This window comes from Tetrao urogallus (assembly GCF_951394365.1).
Source record: "Tetrao urogallus genome assembly, chromosome: 7".
NCBI classification, from domain to species: Eukaryota; Metazoa; Chordata; class Aves; order Galliformes; family Phasianidae; genus Tetrao; species Tetrao urogallus.
Window position 1 is genome coordinate 31211502 of NC_136820.1, and position 21963 is coordinate 31233464.

General features: G+C 39.9%; 1 protein-coding gene across 1 annotated transcript in view; it reads right to left on the bottom strand.

Annotated features, from left to right (window-relative positions):
• Positions 1-1581: 1581 nt before the first annotated feature.
• The window catches only part of NMT2 (N-myristoyltransferase 2), a gene marked incomplete at both ends in the record, with an annotated part of 28052 nt that continues 7670 nt past the window's right edge, over positions 1582-21963 (bottom strand). Inside the window, 10 exons of the mRNA XM_079538138.1 lie at positions 1582-1671; positions 4317-4454; positions 6490-6657; positions 8728-8898; positions 12464-12572; positions 14245-14415; positions 14806-14922; positions 15029-15120; positions 15225-15343; positions 17242-17386. Of these exons, the coding sequence (XP_079394264.1) occupies positions 1582-1671; positions 4317-4454; positions 6490-6657; positions 8728-8898; positions 12464-12572; positions 14245-14415; positions 14806-14922; positions 15029-15120; positions 15225-15343; positions 17242-17386 (1320 nt within the window). The remainder of the gene's footprint in view (positions 1672-4316; positions 4455-6489; positions 6658-8727; positions 8899-12463; positions 12573-14244; positions 14416-14805; positions 14923-15028; positions 15121-15224; positions 15344-17241; positions 17387-21963) is intronic.

Below are 21963 nucleotides of genomic sequence, written 5' to 3' on the forward strand. Positions count from 1 at the left end.
GAAAGTTTATTTAAACAAGGTCCATGCCAGTATAACTTTTAAAGCTGGTTCAATGCTTGTTTCAAGTAAACAACTGTAACAGCACAGGCAGACTTCCTTTCTGAGCTTTTGTTCTTTTCTCTGCTGAACAATAAGCTTGTTTTGGTCAGGAATGTATGCAGGTTTGGACTCCAACACTACCTGGTGCCCGATATGCTGAAGGAAAAGTACTATTTTCATACACGGAACAGAATACTGCTGCATTTTTGAAAAACAAACTTCTATATGCAAACTATTAACGCACATATCCCATGAGAAAACAAACTAATCTACGCTCAGTTTCTAAATGGAGTCTAAAATTATCATCCAGGAAGTCCAGATATGCCATGTACCACTGAATGTAAAGTAGCAGATGACAGCTACAGTCACTAGAACAGACTACAAATCTTTAGAGTTTCCTTTAGTTTTACTGATGACTGTGAACAGTTTCTTAATGAAACTGTTTTGTAGAAAGGAAATAAATAGTGCTGCAATTCAAACTGCAATCAAAATGGATAGCGCAGGAATTTATGTCACTCTGTAACTAATAGTCAATTCTGTGGTACTGTAAAAGAGCTGAGTTACTTTATTGTTCCTCAAACATGGAATTTACACTGTATTTTTCAGGGCTCTGCTAATGCAGTCTTCTGGTGCTGTCAGCTAGTTAATCAGTGTTTTGGGTTTATTGAGAAGTGACTTAAATTCACGGTTCCAACTACAAAGGGAGGCAGTAGCAGTGATTCTATTGTCATGATGCTTCTTGTAAACAAAGCAGACATCTAATGCCAAAATTTTGCCCTTCCTTGCTGAGTGGCAAGGAGATAATTATTTTGCCTTGCTTCATAGTCCTTCACAGAGATCGTTTACTTTGGCTTTTTAGATGCACAAAATTGTGAAGGCATGCTAGAACCTAGCATAATTAAATCCCATGCTGGCTAACGGTAACATTTAGCTCTTGTGCTTTCTGTAAAGACTGAGGATTAGGCTTTGGTAAAGAACATAAGCACAGCAATCACTTATCAAGCACCTTGCTTCCTGTCCAGATCTACAGCTCTCCCAAAGGATTTGGGTCCCCTCCACAGATGCAGAGTTACTTATTTGCAGATGTTTCTAAAGACGTGTGGGAAATGCGGTAGAGTGAGCCTTTCCAATGCCTTCAAATTTAATTTTTATGAAACCACCTGTTAGTTTTTGCAGTTCTATCTGGTAGCCATTCCTATCAAGCCTAATGCACATGCAGGTTCAACACCTGAAACAACACAAGAGCCTCTGTCAGAGCTGACAGCAGCACCCATACCAACGCCCTGCTCAGGAAGTGAAGGTGGGTTGCCACAATTTCTACTCCTGAGTAATTGCCAGGACACCTTTGAGACTCACATTCTCTTGAAGCTGTGATACTTCAGCAAAGCACTTGAGGTAAGGAGCATGGCTAGCCATAAGGGTTGAGCACTTGGCAGGGACAGACCTTTTTGGGGTAAACAGCTGTTAAGCAACGGTTTTGTGAAGAGGCTTCTGCAGGAACTGCACCAGCTGCAGCTCAGCTGCCCCCTTTCCTCATCCTCTCTAGGCCTGCAGTTTTTCAGTCATAGCTACAGCACTGCAAAGCTTCAGCAGGAGCATGGCTCCGCCTCCTTTCCCACAGTCCGCATGCAGCTGGAGCCAGAAGACAAATTTGCACCCCTCGGATTCGTTGTTTTTTGGAGAAGATGGCAAAAGGGAGGAGTGGCCACACACCTTCCATCACAGGCAGGCAGCCTGAGATGAAGGCAGAAAGCCAGGCTGCCAGAAAACCAGATTCAGTTCTGCCCTTGGCCTAGGCATACTTGGTCCAATATGGTCCAATATGGTCCATACCATACCACAGCCTAACAACTTTTCCAAACAATAGGACTGTGGGCATTTGCCTCTTGATTTCAGGGAAGAGAGGAGTAAAGAAAAACAATCATCTACCATTTCTTCCACTTGTAAAATGAGTGCATCTGGAGCATCATAGCCTGCCAGGCTATGGCTGTTCCTCACCAGGGCACAGGGCCACGCTGAGCGGGGGGGGGGGGGGCAGGGAGAACCTGCCCTTAGCATGAGGCAGGAACACCACATCCTGCTGTCAAGCTTCCTACACATCCCAGCATGCTGCTCACCTTCTGGGAGTAAAGAACTCAAGTCTGATGAAGTTGGGATCAGTTATCTATACCAACAATTATTTCAGGCACTTAATTCTGCTCAAGCTGCACACAGGGAGTCAAAACTTCACCTATATAGTCTCCTGTGACTACTATTAGCAGACAGGTAGAAGAAGGGCCAAAGTTGCAAAGCCTGACTCCACTGCTGCAAGTCCCAAAAATCCCCTTCCGAGCCCTTGTATTCACCAGGCCCGAGCTGATGAGCACAAAGGGAGCAGACAAACCACCATCAATCCCTTCCTTTATGTGAAGGAAGCAAAGGCTTTAAGCACAAAGCTGTAACACAGGAAGGGAAACCATCCCTGTTTCCAGGGCAGAATTTTCTCACAGAATTTTCAACAATAAGAAGAATCCAAACCACAAACCATTCACGCAGGGGAAATGGAAGGGAGAGGGAAATCCCCACTGCTATTTGGAGGTGGCTAGGGCTAGCAGTTATGAAGAACAGACAAATTTATCTTCATCTAAATTGATGTTTTCAGGTACAGAATTCATCTTTCAGCAGAACTTGCTGTAAGAATTACAGGCATGTTTAAAAGGAAAGTTCAGACATTTGCATTTCATGAGATATTTGAGTCACATTCAAAATATGCTCACAGCACAGAGGCTTCACTACCACAGTTTGGCACTTTCAGCTAGAACAGCTTCTTACTGCAGAATTTCTTGGTGCTCACGTTACTGCAGCATCCATGAACGGAAAGGACTGCTATCAAATCTAACTACAATGCTATGCTGGAATGCATATAAAGTGCTTCAGAAGCCATTCTGGTTGCCGAGCATTGGAGAGGGAGTTACAACAGCTTACCCAACAACAAACATCAGCCCTCTTACATTTCAGGAAGCAGAGTACACAGGCTTCCAAGGACTGAGAGCTTTTCTCTTCTGCTTACCAGCCACATAGAAAGCAAAACTTCTTGTTCCACAGTCAGGATAAAAACACTACCAGGAACAATTTATGAATACGTATTTACACGAGATACTTTTCATTAGAATTACAGACCTCATAGGAAATCAAAGTAGACAAAGGAATATGTGCAATTTTGCAGAAGCACTGAAAACATTCAAACTATAAATATCCTGATAGCACTACTAAAATTCTTAGTTTTACACACAGGCTGAGGTTACTCTACTGAGGAAAAACTAAGGTTTTGTGCCACAACTGTAAATTAAGTACAGTAACGTATTATCATTCCGGCAACACAGGTAACACCTGCACTGAACAGTGCGATACTGTTAAATCAATCCACTGATCTATTGAAGATCAAAATACAAATCTGTATTTTTATTGATTTGGCAGCGTTGCTCATGGAGAAACAAATGCACTAGTTAAACCAGTACATTGTCATACTGCTCCAGTTACAAAAAACATCCAGGACTTTCATAGAGCTACAAACGTATCATACTTCATGATTTTTCCCCAAATGATGATATCCATGTGAAGTAAATATAGCAAAGATACTCGAGTTTGTATCCTTCATTCTGTTACACTGACAAACATACACCACCACTTAATAAATAGAAATGCAGCAGTTCATCCACATAATAGCAAATATTTTTGTACCCTAATCCACCACTGAAGTTCAGTTTATACAAAACAGTCTTTTCTACAGAGTGGAAAAAAAAATACCTTCTTCTCATCAAGGTGCAAGCTAAGCTTTGAAACTTAAATGAATGTGCTTTTATTCTTTTCATGGACAATAAAAGTTTCAAGGACCTTCTGATTTATCTGAAAATTCATAAATTTGGTCACATGTGGATTTCTTCATCGTTCAGGTTTAATGGACTATTTCAGTATCACTGACGTTGTGCTTTAACTCCTCTTGAACAGTATCATTCCAAGAGTTATGGAGATCAAATTAATTCAAATGATGACCTCAGAGTTCTAGAAACATGTGTCCTCATTGTAATACAAGACCAACCTACAGGAAGAATAGAAACGTGGCATTTTAGTTTATGTACAGCAATAAATCTAGGTATTCTTAGTTTTCTGCACTGGAATTATGGATCTTAAGTGTCCCCGATTAAAACAGCTATTATAAAACTCTTCCAATTTTGGTCAGTAGATTAAAATATTACTATACCTAGCAGAGTTCAGAAGCTCGTTTTTAAATCCCTTACCTTTTCAGATTCCATGCCAGGACACCTCCAGTTGTATAAATAATACTGCAAATTTCCATCTCCAATCCCAAACTTGAGTTTTTCCAGGAACGTTTTGTTTTCCATCAAGTCTAGTGCATTGAACACATCAAATCCTTTCTGGCAATAGCAAAACATTTAAAAAGTTTTAATGCTTCAAATGACACAGAAATGACAGTTTTCATAGTTGACGCAACAATATCCAAGAGGCTAATCAAATTAAGTTGGGAAAAAAAAGATATGGGAATAAATCTTTCTTTTTAATTAGACGCACACACAGATTTTCCCAGTGGAAAGCAATGCACAGCTTTGCTTGAAGATTATCTCTAAGAGGGTAGTTAGCAATAACCAAGACACTGGTGTGTTATCAACACTGCTTTGGCTGCAAATACAAGCACAGCTCCATATGGGCTGCCATGACGAAAGGAAACTCCATCCCAACCAGACCTGATACAAAGGTAGTGATGTGAGGTACATGTAAACAAAAAGCTGTGGTTAGGAGTGCACTTAACATTTCTCTTCTCCTGCCTCTCCTCTCCTCATCTGAAAGTCCCAGTGCCAGACCTGCAAATGTACTCAGGCACTTAATGACTGCAGACAGACCAAACAGGTACTTTGGAAATCCACAGGCAATTTAATCTCAGTATTTTCACTGCATGATGACCCATCTAAAGAAAAGCATCATGTGACACATTCTAAGAAAAACATAGATGTGGGAAGGTAGCATAGCCTTGTGGTTAGACCATTCCACGGTTTGTGACCCATTCAGTGGCCTGCTGTATGGCCAGCCACTCAACTCCCCATGCTACATTACATTTGGAGGCCAACCTTTTTATCTTTCACTTGACTTTTAGAAATAGGTAGTATGTTTAGGCACTTCTGAAAACTATACTAACACCTGTATCTTCATATTTTTCAATACCTTTAAAAGCCTGTCTTTAAACTTCCTTTGGTATTACCGTGGAGCCTGAGCAATGGGGTTCTGTATTGCCTGTGAGTACCCAAGAGATCTCTTTGCCAAATAGTTACCTGACTCAATACTGTTTATAGATGAAACACGCCTCAGCAAGCAGTTCATGTCATACACATTAGCTCAGCTGCAGTGCTGCATGGCTGAGAGACAGAAGATGAAGACTATGGAGCTGCTTTCATGCTGCCTGAAGTCTGAATAGATACAGCTTTCACAGTCCACAGGCTTTATAAAGGATTGGTGCAGAAATTCCTATGCCTCATCTGGAGCACAGACAGGCAGTGGCTCTGAACAGGGTCAGATAGAGCACACTTAACATCTCCCTGCATTGAGCAGTCATCTGCTAGGTGTAACATCGCAGTACCTCAGCTGGCAGAGGCAAGCTTCCAGCAGGAGGAGTACAACACATGCTGTGCTCTGCACTGCGCTGGGAACTGCTGCTGCAATGGATACCATGGACTGGACGTGCAGTGCTGTTAACTGCCAGCCCTAATAGGTCTCTGAGAATCCACTCAGAGTGCTGGGACCTGCACAGCTCTGTCCATTGACTACAGCACCATGGTGTTTGTGCCATACTGCTGTGGAACCCGATGATTAAGGGTTTAATCAGACAGCACTAAACCCTTATGATTCCTATGTCTAAAAGCTCTTCTAGTCCCTTCCCTTTCATTTAACTAAATCATGCACCAGTTGTTCCACGTACAAAACAGTGCTTAAGAATTACATGACATCATCTATGTAGCTTTACAGGCAGCAGTTCTTAACAAGATAAAAGTTGGAGCACAGACTTTTTAATTTTGTAGAAATGAAAAAAACACTTCATTTAATGTATTCATTAGAACTTGTGAACTCTTCCAAGGGAAAAGATTTTAGTGATACTTTTCATTCTTCTGGTACTGAATGAATATGGCCACCGGTGTGCTCTTGGATCCTTACATAGTTAAAGCTATTGCAAATGCTCTGATCTTCATGCACTTGTCACTTGCTAACATTACTCAAAGTAAAAAGGAAAAGCAAACACAGTGTTTTATATTTCAACGTCTACTAGTCTCATCACATGCACTGTGAGCTGTGGATATTAAAAGAGAACAGAATGCAATGGAAAGCATAAATTACTGACAGTTTTTACCTTGCCATTACTCCTGAGAATATTTTCATGAAAACAGCAGAAGGAAAAATACTTACCAACTTAGCTATTATGAGTGCATCATTCATTAAATCCAAGAGTGGGGTCTCTGTATGAATATTGTAAAATGAATAGGCAGCTTTCAGGCTTTTATGAACAGGATGGTGCATCACTGTTGAAGGTAATGTGTAGAAACTCAGGAAGTCTGTTAAAACACCATTTGAGCCCTAAAAAATACAAACAAAACAAACAAACAAAAATAGTCAATTAATAAATAACCACTCAGTTACTGAGTGTACAACGCAGCATGATTTTATACATCATACATTCCGTGAGAGACAGGATTGGCTGAAGAATGGAAGAAACGGAATCATTGACAAGGATGTACTGATACATCAAAGTGAGACTGCAGTCAGAAATGGTCACTTCAGAAAAGGACACAAATATTTAGATTCTTCTACTCTCTTACACCAATAACATTTTGACAACCAACGGTCAAAGCATTTGTTTCCCAAGCTTGTCTTTCTATAAACAAAGATAACAAAACATACTTTCCTCCCAAAAATATACATATAGAAAAGTTCTCCCAACTGAACATATTTTTCTTATGATTTTTTTTAACCTGATGAGGTTCACATGGAGGAACCATTTTCTCAACTTTCTAAAAATAGAAAATAATTACTTTGCATGTATACAAAGCATATTCAGATCAGCTCTCAAGATTTTTAATCAACAAGTCCAATCCAATTGTTGCTAGACAACAGTGCTAAATTACACTGAAATTCTAATAAAGCTAGTAGTCATTAAAAAAAGGTAATCAGACAATAATCCAAAATATCCTACAGAAATTTGCCTAATATTTAATGAACATAATGAAGTTTAACTATTTTCAAGAGTGCATGCAATAGGAAATAATTAACACGTGGGTTATAACTGACACGCTCAGCACAAAGAACGCCACTCAGACTTTCACTGTTCCCATTCTGATCACGTTTCATGATTCCTCCACGAAGATAAGAGTCCACAAGCACCAGAACTGTGTGTCTCTTTTGCCTTCTTTTGGTTCTGGACTTGAATTCACCAACACAGATTAAAAAAGCAACCCAGAAGATGAAAGGGTGGTGAAGAGAACGGAAGAGGAGCAATAAATCAAACTAGACCATGGAGAAGTCCAGTGAGCACTAGATCCACTGCACAGTAAGAAGAAAAGTAACTCTGGACAAGCATGACTGATGAGCGGTACCTCTTATCTCCAGCTGCAGTAAGTTTCTAAATTCAGCTGAGACTCCAGAATGAATTCACACTGCAGTGTGGAAACGCTGACAACCACTACTTGAAGCTTCTGTTAAGATGTCCTAAATTTAATAATTTCATTGCTGATCATTTGAAATAACCTCATCACTTCAAACAAAGCACTTCACTCCCTGAAAACGATGCCTGCACCTGATACAGCATGGAGCCAAGGGGAAAAGTGCATCTTCCTCCACTAGCTTAATCGCAGCTACCTCCAACCACTCCTTGAGGATTTCCAATCCAGACACTACCCCACTCCTGTACTGCTTATTCACAGGTGTTGTCACAACAATTCAGGCTGAGGGGAAGAAGCAGCAGATAATCATTTAGGAACCGAAGAGAACTGAGCTCCTAGCTGACAGCAATTCACCACAGCACCAACACACAAACACACACACACAAAATCATAAATATTCATACAGACATTCTTTAAAAAATATATATATTTTACTGAAGGAGACTATAAAAAAAAATGCATACAATTCCCACATAGCAGGTGTTGCTAAAAATTGGTTTTAATGAAGTAAAAATGTTGAACTGGCACATTGCAGAAACACATCCAACACCTGTGAGAACAAAACCGAATTCAAACCAAATCCTTTTATCAGTCATTGAATCATTTTTCTAGAAAAGCAGATTTGAAGACCATTACTTAGTACTGGACAATTACTGTCACTTCTCTAGAGAAGTAAGAGGGATCAGGGAGGCACACAGAATGTGGGAAGGTTGTTTTTGAAGATGTGTAAGGTTCTTTGACATAAAACTTCCAAAACTCTCAAATGGTATTTTGAGATTTCAAAACTCTTCTTTAAAAAACTGTAAGAGCAATGCAGTTTATGACATTCAAACAAGCATTTCCTAACCATAAGAATGCAATATGAAGAACAAAACGTGGAGTCATGAGATCAGATCTCAACTGCATTTCAAAAAACTCGATGCTGATAATAATTTTTCACAAGCAGCATTCACATGCATGTTCTTGAGGTACTTAGGGAATGTTTTACCTCTACAACAAAAGTGTCAATAATATGTTCCCGAGGCAGGAACCAATGGGCCACCTCTTCTTCATCCATCACAGGAGCAAGATTAAACTGCTTCAAGTAAGTGTTGATTAATTCTTGTACTGCTTTAGTATCTTTTTGTTCCATTGGTCTCAAACCTGAAGTTTTTGTAGCCTTATGTAAGAAAGAAAAATAAATGTTAAGATGTTGAAAGGAAAACTGCATACACAGCAAGGTCTGGAAATAGGCTGCACAATCATTCCACTTGCTCTAATGCATTCATTATTAGCCTACTTCACCCTAGCCACCTAATTCATTATGCTACTTTACAGACTGCTTTCAATCAGAATTCCCCCTCTTCTAATTACTGAGACAGTCTGGGGCACTTCAATCTTAATATTCCAATATTGAAGCAACTTCATTTCTCCAGAGAAGGAGATGCTACTGCCAACAGCCCAGGCTTCACACATTTGAATTCCAGTTTTTTCTTTTTTTGCAGGTCCATCAGTATTTATCTCCTTCTAAACTACACGGAGCCCAGGGACAGAAATAAAACATGAAACAACTTACACATCAGAAGCTAACCTGAAGATAAGAACCCCTGTGATTCAAATTTAAAAATACTAGTCAAGCTATAATCCAAAGTCAAATGATAATGCTTAATTAGAAATCTTCTAACACAAAATTCCACCTGTTCTTAATGCTTGTAAGCTTGCTTTTGCCAACTCAAATTTCTATATACACCCAACCACAATATACCAGGAAAGCTTCTCATAACTTCAAGCTTTCCGAAATTAAAAAGTTACGGTATTTTAACAAATACTGCAGTTTACTTGAATGTAAACATTGGAAGAGGAAAAACTGCTTTCTGGCACTATGTGATTAACTTTTAAATGAGCAAAGGTGGCTGAAGTTTTGTCCCCAGTTTTTATTAGCTTTCTTGACTATTTCCATTCAGGAAGAGAAAGCCTCGTTCTCCTCCAGAGCTTGTTTATCCTGCTTCATCTGTCACAGCCACATAGTTGGGCATGTACCACATTAATCATAGCAAAGTCAACTGCAAGAGCAGCCAGGTAGTGACTTGATTACTGGAAGCCTGAAATTAGTGCAGCTGATTACATCCCACTTAAAAAGGAGTTATTCTGGGGGAGGTTTTTATTCACACGCTCTGGGATTCAGCAGCTAGATGAAAAATTAAGGCAAATTTTGCCACAGTCCCATATTGGGTTTAGTCTAACTGCTTTCCTGAGATGGTGTTGTGACAGCACATCACATTCTCAAGAATTTTAAGTGCTCTGCATCCATAAGGAGAATTACCCTTTTATACACTGTATTTTGTTCATAACCTCCTTATTAACAACATGAAAGATTAATCTCTGCCCCCCCCCAAGCCTTTGTCTTCTAAAGCTATACACTGGAGCATGAAGGGACAAAAAGCAGTTGGGCTGGAATATCTTTAGAAGCACTTAGAATGGCCAGCTTAAGTGATTATTTACAACTGCAGAAGTGGAGAAGAACTTTCAGAATAGGGCTAAATTGTATTTCTCTGCTCCAAACATTGAGCTGCCTTGGGCATATTCCCTCATGAGTATTCTAGCTCAGGAGCTCAGTCAGAAAGAGATATACAAACACACTCCTGTCCTTATTCAAAACACAGCCAAATTTTCTCCCTTTCAGAAAACTCCTTGCTTAATAGACTGAATACCACCTCCACCTACTTTTTTAATGTACCTGTAGGTTTATGCACAAACAGTCTTCAATTAGGGTGATGCTTCAATGATGAAATTACTGTATTTCCTCTATTATTTCAGAAAACCTTTCCAGTTTACACTTTTTGTGATTAGGATTGATTAATTCCTATTAAAGGGAGATAAGCTCCCAGTGGCAATGATATTTCAAGGACTCTAGGAAAAGAGGTTAGAATGCAAGAAACACTGGTGCTGAGGGACATTAAAGTGGTGGTTAGGAATTCAGAAAGCTTTTATTTTAGGACAGTTCGTCCAGAATGAACCAATTTGTCTGACATAACTGTTTATAATAACAGCCTGAGATTGAAAATACAGATTTGCAAAAGCACTTAGACCTTTCCACAGGAAAAGAAACTCTGTAGAACCCAAAGCACAAAAACTAAGCAATAAACATTAACAAAAATGTCAAAGCTAGGTTGCATAGGGCCCCGGCAACCTGATCTAGTGCCTGATTTACTGGTTGTCAAGCCTGCCCACAGCAGGGGGGCTGGAACGTTAAGGTTCCTTCCAACTCATTCTGTGATTCTATGAAAAAGATACATCTTTATTTTCCATAGAAGAATCTCCCAAGTTCTATATAAAAGTAAACAAACAACTGAGGTATAAGGAGTCCTAAAGCCCTTGGATTATGGCTGACCTTTGTATGATCCTTATCTTATTCTTTAAGCTATTCTTACCCAGTATTGTTTCCATGAGAAACAGTACTGATGTTGCTACTGAAACCTATATTTGAAATTGTCTATGGGACTTTTTAGACTTTTAAAAACATCTTCAGATTTGATGAAAGCTATATTTAGTTCTCCAAGATTAAAACCTAATTAATACAGTTATTAATTCATAAGCTCTGAAAACTGCTGCCCTGTACACAAGGGAGAACCCACACGTGCAGGCATAGGTAGCACGTGGGCAACACAGGAAATGAGTCCCACTGACAGCAGCAGGAGTTGAGATCAAGCCATGGCACGTGCTTCATACTGAGGAGTGCTTAGTGTATTACTCACAGGGGCCAGTAGCAACAGAGCCTGCAGCATCAAGCTAAATATAAACAAACAATTCTCCAAAGGCAGATAAATCATTACAAAGTACATTATAAGTACAAAAAAGTACTTTTTTTTTTTTTTTTTTTTAAGCCTAAAAGGAGGGTTTGTTTACATCAAAAAGGTTTGCTTGATATGGCACTGGTCCAAAGGATAGTCTGCAAATCCCTCCAAATAGAAAGGTAGCTTCTACAAGCAAAGAAATTGCTTTCAATCATATAGCTTAGGCTGGTTTCTGTAGGTTATTACAGCAATGAGATTTTTTTAATAGTTCATCTCAGACTATTTACAGTGACTTCTCCTGTCAAGGAAATGCATGTGAAGGCTTTTTGCCAGACTAGCTATTAGCAGAAATATGGAAAAAATATTTTTAACTAACCTAGCTATGCCAGAACACTTTTTTTTTGGCCACATCATGCAAATAACACAATATTCAAGGCAGCCTTTGCTGAGCCTGCTCATTGCACAGGAACAGCTTTCTCTGACAATCAAGAAACAGCTGTGACTTGGAGTAGAACCAACCAATCCCAACTGTACTCAACTAACTTTCTAGAGGACTTTTCTAAGAATTTTAAAATGTTAACTGTTAATTTTCTACTGCAGTAATTTTTATCAGATTAATTATACCTAGAATAATCTTATGCACCTTCAACTCAATCCCATGTGTTTATGAAGTCAAGGTTTCTGTGTGTAATTACTTGTGTTTTTTTTTAATTGTTTTGTTTTGTTTTTTTTTAAACTTTTGAGTCCATATTTGTATTTTCTCCACACATAAACCTACACTTCTAGGAATAGTCTCTTCAGTTTGGTATAGACCCTTATTTCTGCTTGGTAGAAAAGATTCTGTTTTTCCATGTTCTGCAGGCACAAAAGCCTGAGCTGTCACAGACAGATGGAAGGTTATTTTGGGCCTCCCAATAACTGTGGGGATTCTCTAGAAGACATACTGCTTACATCAGGAAGTCTGTAGAGCTTCATCGTTCTTTGTAGAGTCATGTTTCTACTCAAGTGTGAGAATTTCACCTCCACCAATTTTCTGGGATTCAGTGATCGATGCCAATACCTGGAGATAAAATGCATGAGATTAGATAGTGTTTCAAGTGTCAGCTTTACCTGCATCCATTTCCCTAATTTCTTGCTCTTCTCTTCCTCTACAAATTTATTTCCTAGCCAGCCTTTACTGACCTGATGTCTGTAGGAGGTTTGAACAACAAACAAAAAAATCAACAAAAAAAGGAAAGCTATACTTAAGCAACAGCTGTTAAACAAGCCTGCAATCACCACATTTTGGATCTAATCTCCTTTGGAATGAGTAACCCCAGGGTTAGACATTCTAGTACCTGCCATATCCCCGCCAATCTTCTCATGCTTACAAGGTAACATTTATTTTATTGATTAGTTTTCAAAGCTTAAAAACAGAGGTCCCTCTTTACTCAGTCACTGAGCAGTTTGGTGAAGGCACTCTTCCCTGCAGACCATAGTGCAACAGAACGTCCCTGGTTACTCTAACACAGAACGGCTTTTTTTCCATCCTTACCTACAGAAGGTTACAGAATCTCTGGTGTTGATATGTACGAACAAAATTTAAACCAAAAGGCTCATACATGAGTATTCTGTCCTCAGAAGGATACCACTGAAACAGAACTTTTCCCAGCAGAAATAAAATCTCCTCCAAGCAAATGAAATCATACAACTATTTTCATGTGATAGTTTTCCCATCTTTATCAAATTCCTTTCTCCACGAAAGATGAAAGCATTGATAAAAGCAGATCACACAATTCCCAGAAATGCTCTGCCATCTTTGGCAAGCAACCAGATCAACAGGGAAGCATCTCAGCAGGGAAACAGGCCACTTGATAAACACAGGTATACAATGCTGCCATTGCTAGTATGGCTTTCACCAGAAGGTCAACAGAAACATTATTAATCTATTCAAGGTACAATAAACACACTCAGTATTAGATTTCACTCTGAAAAGATATTTTATCCAAGGCTCCAAAGGGGAAAAAAAAAAAAAAGGAAAAAGAAACCAAGCAGAAAACCACATACACATACTTGTGCTTTTAAGTTAGAATCAAATCTGCAGCATTCAATTTCTTTGATTTTTTAATATATATTGAATATACCCACATTGGGTTTACGTGGCAACGTTTTGGTAGTGAGGGGGCTGCAGGTGTGGTCTAGGAGCAGAGCCCAGCATCTGTCCCATGTCAGACCCACAGTTGCCACATCTGAGACATGAGTGACATTGGTTGTGCCTCTGGGAGAGCAGATTTAAGGAAGAGAAAAACTGCAGAACAGCAACTGGGAGAGAGGAGTGGGAAAATGAGAGAGAACAGCCCTGCAGCCAACAAGGTCAGAGAAGTGACCGCAGTCCCCATTCAGTGTTCCCTTGCATTTCTCAGGGGGAAGAAGCAGAGGAGGATGGATGAATGGATGGGGGAGAGTCTGTAGTTGGCCTGCAGTTTTAATTGCTATAGTTTGCTATCAGTAGGCAATAATTATATTAATCTCCTTATGCTGAGTCTGTTTTGTCTATGAGAGTAATTGATGAGGGATCTCCCTGTTTTTATTTCAACCCATGTGTTTTTTTCCATCGAAGGGAGAGTGAGAAAGCAGCATGGCAATGCAGAGCTACCTACCATTGCAAAATTGCCACAGTAGGCAATTACACAGCATGCACTTAGAATGACTACTATAGGAACCAATCTTATTGGGAACATCGCCTAGGTTACCTGCAAGTGGCCACAGGTTTGGGGAGCACCACTCCAGCAGTGTAAACAGCCTGAAAAATCCCTTCCAGGTTTACTCTTCTGGTTATTTCCCGAATCAGTACAGGTGCCACCCGCTTAGATCTCAGTTTCTTGTGAACACACAGAAAATTGATTTCTACCATCTTCTTCACACTAAAAGGATATTATAGAGAGAAAATAAATTAAAAAAAAAAACAACCCCATACTACTGACTAAAACAAACAGCATGCTGCATATTCTCAATTACTTAATATTAGTTTTCCAGATCATAATAGAAGAACTTGATGTACAGATAAATCAGCCTGTGTCAAATTATGACTGCAACAAATATTAATCTGATAACGTGACACGAGTGGAAAACTATGTTTCCATGTATGTTATGCAAAGCAGCATCCAAGCTGTTTGCAGAACTCCATTCCCTAAAAAAATCTTAATAAGCCTCTTTGTAAGTTCTCCACAGTAGTGAATGCCAGCTTTAAGATTTGTGTCGTGCCACTTAAAATTTTTATTTTTTACAAATATAAAAGTAATGGTGTGTTTTACCTGTCGTAAATACGAATATTTGCAGGGATGGCACTTATGAATCCTACCAGCTTTTTGTTTGAAGACACTCTAACCCCACAGTGCCACTGCGGTAACCAGCCCGGCGGACGCAGAGCCCTAGAAGCGATGACAGAAATAATTACAAATTACTGCCTGAGAAGATGTAATAAAAACACCTTCCTTTGCACTCCAGCCAGAACAGAATGTAGCACTTGCCACTCACCACAGAAGAAACTCAGGGGAATAATCGAACCTAAACATATTGTCATCATCTTCTACATAATTCTCATTTAACAGTGTGTATAACTCCTTCAGCTGAAAACAAAAAAAAGAAAAAGAAAAACAAAAGGCTTATCCACACACATCAACTAGAATATATTTCAGTGATTTTAGGTACATATAATAAATGTGTTACTTACAACTTCAGCATTGCTAAGATCCAATGTGTCCCACATAAAACCTTGTGGCAAAGAATATGGCTCTAGGCGGACATTGTCCTTATCTGGCTCAATTGCACCATGAGAAGTTATGACTTCGTCTTTTGAAGGAGGAAAAAGCAAGGGAGGAGAAGAAAAAAAGAGAACAGTTACACTGCTAGCTTCCCCATTAACTCTCAAGAACTTCCCAGTTCTTATAACCCGCATTCAGATTAACTACTAACTTCATCACAGTTTCTAAAGCCAGCCACAGAACTACTCCATCCAGTATTTCATAATACGGGACACCAGTTTATCAGCACACACATGGTGCTTGGCCAGCTATGAAATCCATGGTTTCATCATGAGAAACGTACTGACGGCTAAGGAGCGACGGATCCTGTTTACAACTGCCTTGAACAGGTCTGAGCTCAGCAGTACTTCTAAGGACCAGCAGTACTGCAAAGCCAGGGCTTGTAAAGAATGCCGGAAGAATAGGAAACGTGTCTTAAAATCCTACATGAAAGGGTATTTCTCCTACCTTAACGTACAACTCTAGTTCATCAGAATATAACAATTGGCTTAAAAAGAAATTGCTCCTCTCATATGAAGTGTCACCTACCAAACACGGTACATACTTTTCCCAAATAATGCCCAATCCTGACAAGTAGTTATGGCTTGCTGTCTGATTTGGAAGGTCAGAACTACCAGCATCTTCACATAAATTTTGGAAGTATCAGCTGTCTCACTATAAAGCAGACAAACTAATATTATACAATAACGGATCTCTTGCTAACAGTCTTAATTATAAGGCAGATTTTGGATTCTGAAGTTAATTTAATGCCAAGATTCCTACAGCTACTTCTTGAATCAACAGATTCTTTTTCCATCTGAATGTAACCTGTGTATCAAACAATGAAGGCTTCCCATCACATTCATTCAGCAGACTAAGCTAAAGAAGATAATAAAATTCAACAACAGAATCAAGAAGCAATTCAAAAAGACTGCTGAACAGAACCTCTGCCAGCCTAATTCAGCAAAGTGTATTTCTACTCAACAGCCCTAACAAACCATCTTTAGAGTGGAGAGCACTCTGCTCTGGACTTCTCCATGCAAGGAAGTCGGGGAAAACAGAGTCTGAGCTACAGACCTGGATTAATGTGAAACACTGCCCTTTGGTCAGATGGAGAAAAGTGTTCCTGTGCTTTACACTCAACTGATTTTTGCCTATTCTACACCGGCCACCAATGCCATGGAGACAAACTTTCAGAACAGAATGACAGCTCCTGCTTTACTTGTGGGGCCCCCAAGTTTCTTTGGGGCAAAAGAGATAGAACAGCTTGACTTGAAAAAAGTGAAAGGAGAAGGCGAAATAAGTCAGGAAAAACAAAACAAAAAACAACAACAAAAACCAAGAGTAGGCAGCTGTCTTCTCCAAAAGGGACTCAGAAAATATGTTTCCAAGGTAGTGCACATTGCGGAAGAAACAGATGAACAAAGAACAGTGGAAGAGTTCAGGCACAAGGGAGGCATCACTAACCACTTCAAGCTGCATGGAAACACTGTGACCTGCACCAGGAGAGTCACCATCACTATGACTGCAAATTGATCTATGCCACCCTTCCCTTCCTTCCTTTCCCCTCCCCCCCCCCAAAAAAAAAACAAACAGGGAAAACAAATAGAACAAAAGTTCGTTCCCATCACCACTTGATAGATTTTTTTTATTTGCCCTGAAGTGTTTGTTCTCTTTGTGTTCTGTTGTTTAAGAGTTCAGACCTAAAACATATAAAGGAACGTTACGGCAGTAGCATTTTTGTAGAGAACACCAGAATGAGATTCATCAACACTGTGTTTTGTTGCATATTATTTTGAAGGGCAATGACTCACCTAAAGAATATCAATAATTCCACATAAACAACACAAAAGATTCAGGAACTTGCATGCAGTCCAACTTAACACTCACTTTAAAAACTGGTATACACTCTTTCAAGATCACACGCCCAAGCCCAATTCAACTTACTAAGTTTTGGTACAGGTTGTGTATCCCAAAACTGGTATTTACGTTTGGTAGCCTCATCAATGTTCTTTGCTGGACCTTGGCATGCAGAGAGCAACTCCATTGCTCTCTGGATATCTTGAAGCTTCTGCATTGGAATGGCTGGATTCTACACGTGGAGACAGACAGAATAGGGTATGATTACTTTGGACATGCTGTTCGTTTAGAACACTGTACAAATGCGGGCATTTGCTTTACTCTTTTGTATTCTTTCATAAGCTCTTCTTACCACGGTCACTTTCGGTATTATCTTCAGCAGCAGGAGGAGGGAAGGAGAGGTGCGAAGGAGACAAGCAGCTTCACAAAACACTTAGCAACTTTGAGTAGTTTTTGCATTTGATTGTGAAAATTCAGTGTTGGTACCACATATAGCTGCAGCATTAGGCCACGATACCAGTACCACAATAAAATCTTATTTCTCTCCCAATAGTAAAATAGAATAAACAGCAAAAAGCAGATCAGCTTTGATATCTAACAATCTAAAGACACTACACAGTGATATTTGAAGTTATTCCTCATATATATACTATTAAACATCACTTAAGATCAGTATGGCTCAATATTTCAGTTGCGCTGTTGTTGTAAATATCCACTTTACAACCTTAGTTATGTTGGATCTGCCTTCTATTAGGTACCGAATTTTATAGTAGGCAGCTTACTGCATTGCATAACATATAGAAGTTCACTATTTTACCACTACTACCAACACTCATAACGTAAGACAACTTTATGTTATAGAAGCAGATGTAAAATAAATTAATCTTCTACTTAAAAGTGGAAAAATCTTATTGAGAGTTATCTGAAAAACAAAAGCCTAAGGCTTGGCATTTCTGATCTGAGCTCCTAAACCCTGACTTCTGAGCATTCTGAGTAAGCATAACTACAATGAGAGTTTTACCTGAACATGAAATTGCAGAGGAATAATGTTAACAGACTTCTAACTGTAAAGGAACTTATCCCTCCCTTCCTCCTTCCCTCCCTCTCTTCCTTCTCTCTCTTTTTAGAACCATCTCCCAAGCGACAAGTTGAGCATACTAGCAGCATGCTTATGCTCAGGTTTTCCCAGACTTTGCAGTGGAATAAATATACCTGATGGAACAGCCTCAAATGGATCGAAAAACATTACATATTTCTGGATAAAGATTTCAAGCCTGATGTTTTCTTGCTGAACATCAATGCTATTTCAGTATTTCATTTTCTGACTAGGATTTCTGTTGAAAAACCACCATAATCTATGTGTAATAATGAAGTTCAAACTTCATTTGGATAGGAAACTGCCTTCAGTGCCCTCAGTCACCGAAGAAGTAGCTCTGCAATGGCCTGTAGCTCATGCAGGCCATCATTTTCTATTTATAATAAAAACATGTGCTCTCTAAATGTTATGCAATTTCTTTCATTAATTTAAATGTGGCTAACTTTGGCCTGTGAGCACGCTTTAACACCCATCATCTGAATAATTGTCAACTAGCATATTTACACACTTCCATGTAGTTCAACAAGCTAAATCAATGCCACTGAAGCACAAAAATCCTACTCCATTCTTCAATCCAAGTTATAGCGATGTAGAGTGCTCTTGTTAAGTAAAAATCGATTTGACAATTTCCTGCTGGCCTGATACAAACACTTTAACTCTGCTAGATAAATTCTAAACTCTTACCAGCAGATTAAGTAATCATACATCAATGCTGATTTATTCAGTATGTTTTAGATATTTTAAGTCTAATCTTTTTGTAGATTAAGGAGAAAATGATCTAAAAAAGTTACTAAATTCTAAAAGGATCATAGAACGGCTTGGGTTGGAAAGGACCCAAAGGATCAAGTTTCAACCCCCCAGATCTGGCACTAGACCAGGCTGCCCAGGGCTCCATCCAACCTGGCTTTGAACACCTCCAGGGATGGGGCATCCATAGCCTTTCTGGGCAGTCTGTTCCAGCACCTCACCACTCTCTCTGTGAAGAACTTCTCCCTGACATCCAATTTAAACCTTCCCTTCTTGAGCATAAAACCATTCTTCTTTGTCCTATCACTGTCTACCCTTGTAAAAGGTGATTCCCCTCCTTTTTTATAATCCCTTTTGAAATACTGGAAGGCTGCAATGAGGTCTCCTCTCAGCTTTCTCTTCTCCAGGCTGAACAAGCCCAGCTCCCCCAGCCTGTCTTCCTAGGGAAGGTGCTCCAGCCCTCTAAGCATCTCTGTGGCCCTCCTCTGGACCCTCTCCAATAGCTCCACATCCTTCCTGTACTGGGGGCCCCAGACCTGGATGCAATACTCCAGGATGTTAACTAGCACTGGGAAGTAAAAGTTTGTGTTCTGTACTAAGCACAGCATGGGTTGAGACATCTGGAGAAACCTCCTTTCCTCTCAAGAAGTTGAGAGGAAATCTTTTTGGTTTCCTTTAATGGAAGGCAAGAAAAGCATTCCCAGCGTTTCAACATAAATGAGAAAGAAGAGTAATTTTAATTCCAGTGTGAGGAAAACATCTCCTCACAGCACAAGAAAGCACTATAAAGTAGTGTAGTGCAATGGAGCTGAGGTACGCTCCAGTTTTTGCCCCAGTTTTAGTGACAGGACCTAACTTGAGATCTTCAGTGTCTTGGCCTTGTGGCAGAGCCCAAGTTTCTCCCTACCTAGAACTGAAGAGTGAGTTGGGGACCCTTCAGCGCGGGTTATTTAGCATAAGCCTGTGACGATAAGCAGGATGCACCTGAGGGTGCTTCAGCAGCTGGCTGGTATTATTGTAAGATCATTCTCTATTAAGCTTGAAAGATTACAGCAAATGCAGCAAAGCCCACACAATGGCAGAGGCCAGCACTGACCGGCTAGGATGCAGCTTTGCAGAACCTAGGAGGCCCTGGTGGGCAGAACTGAATGTGAACCAACAGTCTGTTCTCACAGCAAAAAAGCCAACTGCATACTGGGTTGTACCAACAAGAGCCTTCCCTTTTATCTCCCACCCTTGAGACCGTAACAGTTTAGGGTTTCCCATTACAGGGAAACCACTGATGTAGCACAGCGAATTCAATAGAGAGCCACCAAGACCAAGAGGGGGCTGAAGCACATGACATGCAACCCTCAAGAAGGTGGCTGAACAAAGGCTAAGAGAGTGGGAAATCTTAGTGCTGCCTAATTGGAGGATGTAAGGAAGACAGAGTCAAGCCTGGATTTGCACTAAGCAGGAGGGCTGAAGATCTCCAGAGGTCCCTTTCAAGCTAAATTATTTTATGACTGAATGCTGTGCAGGTCACTGGTGACCACAAATCACTGACAGTACCAGAGATCCGGCCAGTTCACTTGAGCCAGTGTGGGAATTCTACATCCCTGGGGCTAATACTGAGAACAGACTCTGCAAAGTCTCTTAAGCACGCAGCTAACATGCATTTATTGCTGTGGTGACACTCATGCCAGTGCTCAAGAGGTCCAGCATCACAATGAGAGAGGGAGAAGCAGAGGAGACTCACTCTTCTGCTTTTCTCATCTGCTGATTGCTACACCAGTTTACAGACTCAGCTCACCTCAAAATTCTTTTTCAAAATAACTGTCAATGAGTTCAGAAGCCCTGCTGAATATTACCTGAGGATCTCGTGTATATTCTCCTAGAGACCAAGTATAAGACATCGCTTTCCTCTGAAATATTTTGCAGAGCTCCTTTCAACAAACAGCAAGCAAATGCTAAGCATGCTTTTTTCATCCTTCACATAGTACAAGGAACATAAAATCTAAGTATCACTAGAATACTTGAAAAAATGTATTTCTTCACCCTGACCAACCAGCAGTCTAAGATGCTTTTGAAAAAAAATCTGAAACACCGAAGCTGTCCAAGACAGAGAAACCTGTCTACTAATGAGGTTGTACACCTGAAACAATGAACAGAAAGGGGTACAAACCAACACTGGTGCATCTGCAAGAACAGAAAAGAGGCAACTCTGTAAGGGCAGTAATACGGCTTAGTTATGGTACAGCATAAGACATCCCTTGTGTGCCTACAAAACAAAGCTTTAATAATTCTAACAAACTTGCTAAACTTGTTGTGTTAGTGAAATATCACTACATGCATCACTGTAACAAGGATAAGTTCCCACGTTTGCAAACTACAATGCGTGTTACAGAAACCGTGTGCAAAACTGCAAGGTGCTGAGGACTAGTGCCCTGCAGATGCAATGAAGCAGACTCCTTTTAATGCAACAATAAATCTGGTCAGCAGGGGATCTAGGAAGTCTCACAATACCACAACAATGAATTATATATTAAAACTGACCCCGCTCCCACTAGGAAAGAGTGTAAGATTACTTGGCTGTTGCTTACAGTCTTCTTGCATGAGCAATTCATGCCACATACTTCATACAAAAACAACATCAAAACATGCAGTGAGACAAGAGACTATATAACATCACTCCACATACACATAAGCGTCCCATGTGGGAAATGTATCCACTCAAAGCAATGGGTATGACACAGAGGAGATCCAGAGGGACAACACAAAATCCATCTGTTAGATAACAAACCAGAGCACAACTTCTTCCCAAAAATTAGTTGGTAAAATATCAACATAGGTGACAAATCTTACTGGTACAGTTAGCGTAACTTCTTTCACATTAATCTGATAAAGCAAACCTAACTGCATCAACATGCTCAGTAGCCCATGAACTTTCATATCACCAGGTTATAAACCTCAGTTCTCAGGCTCAG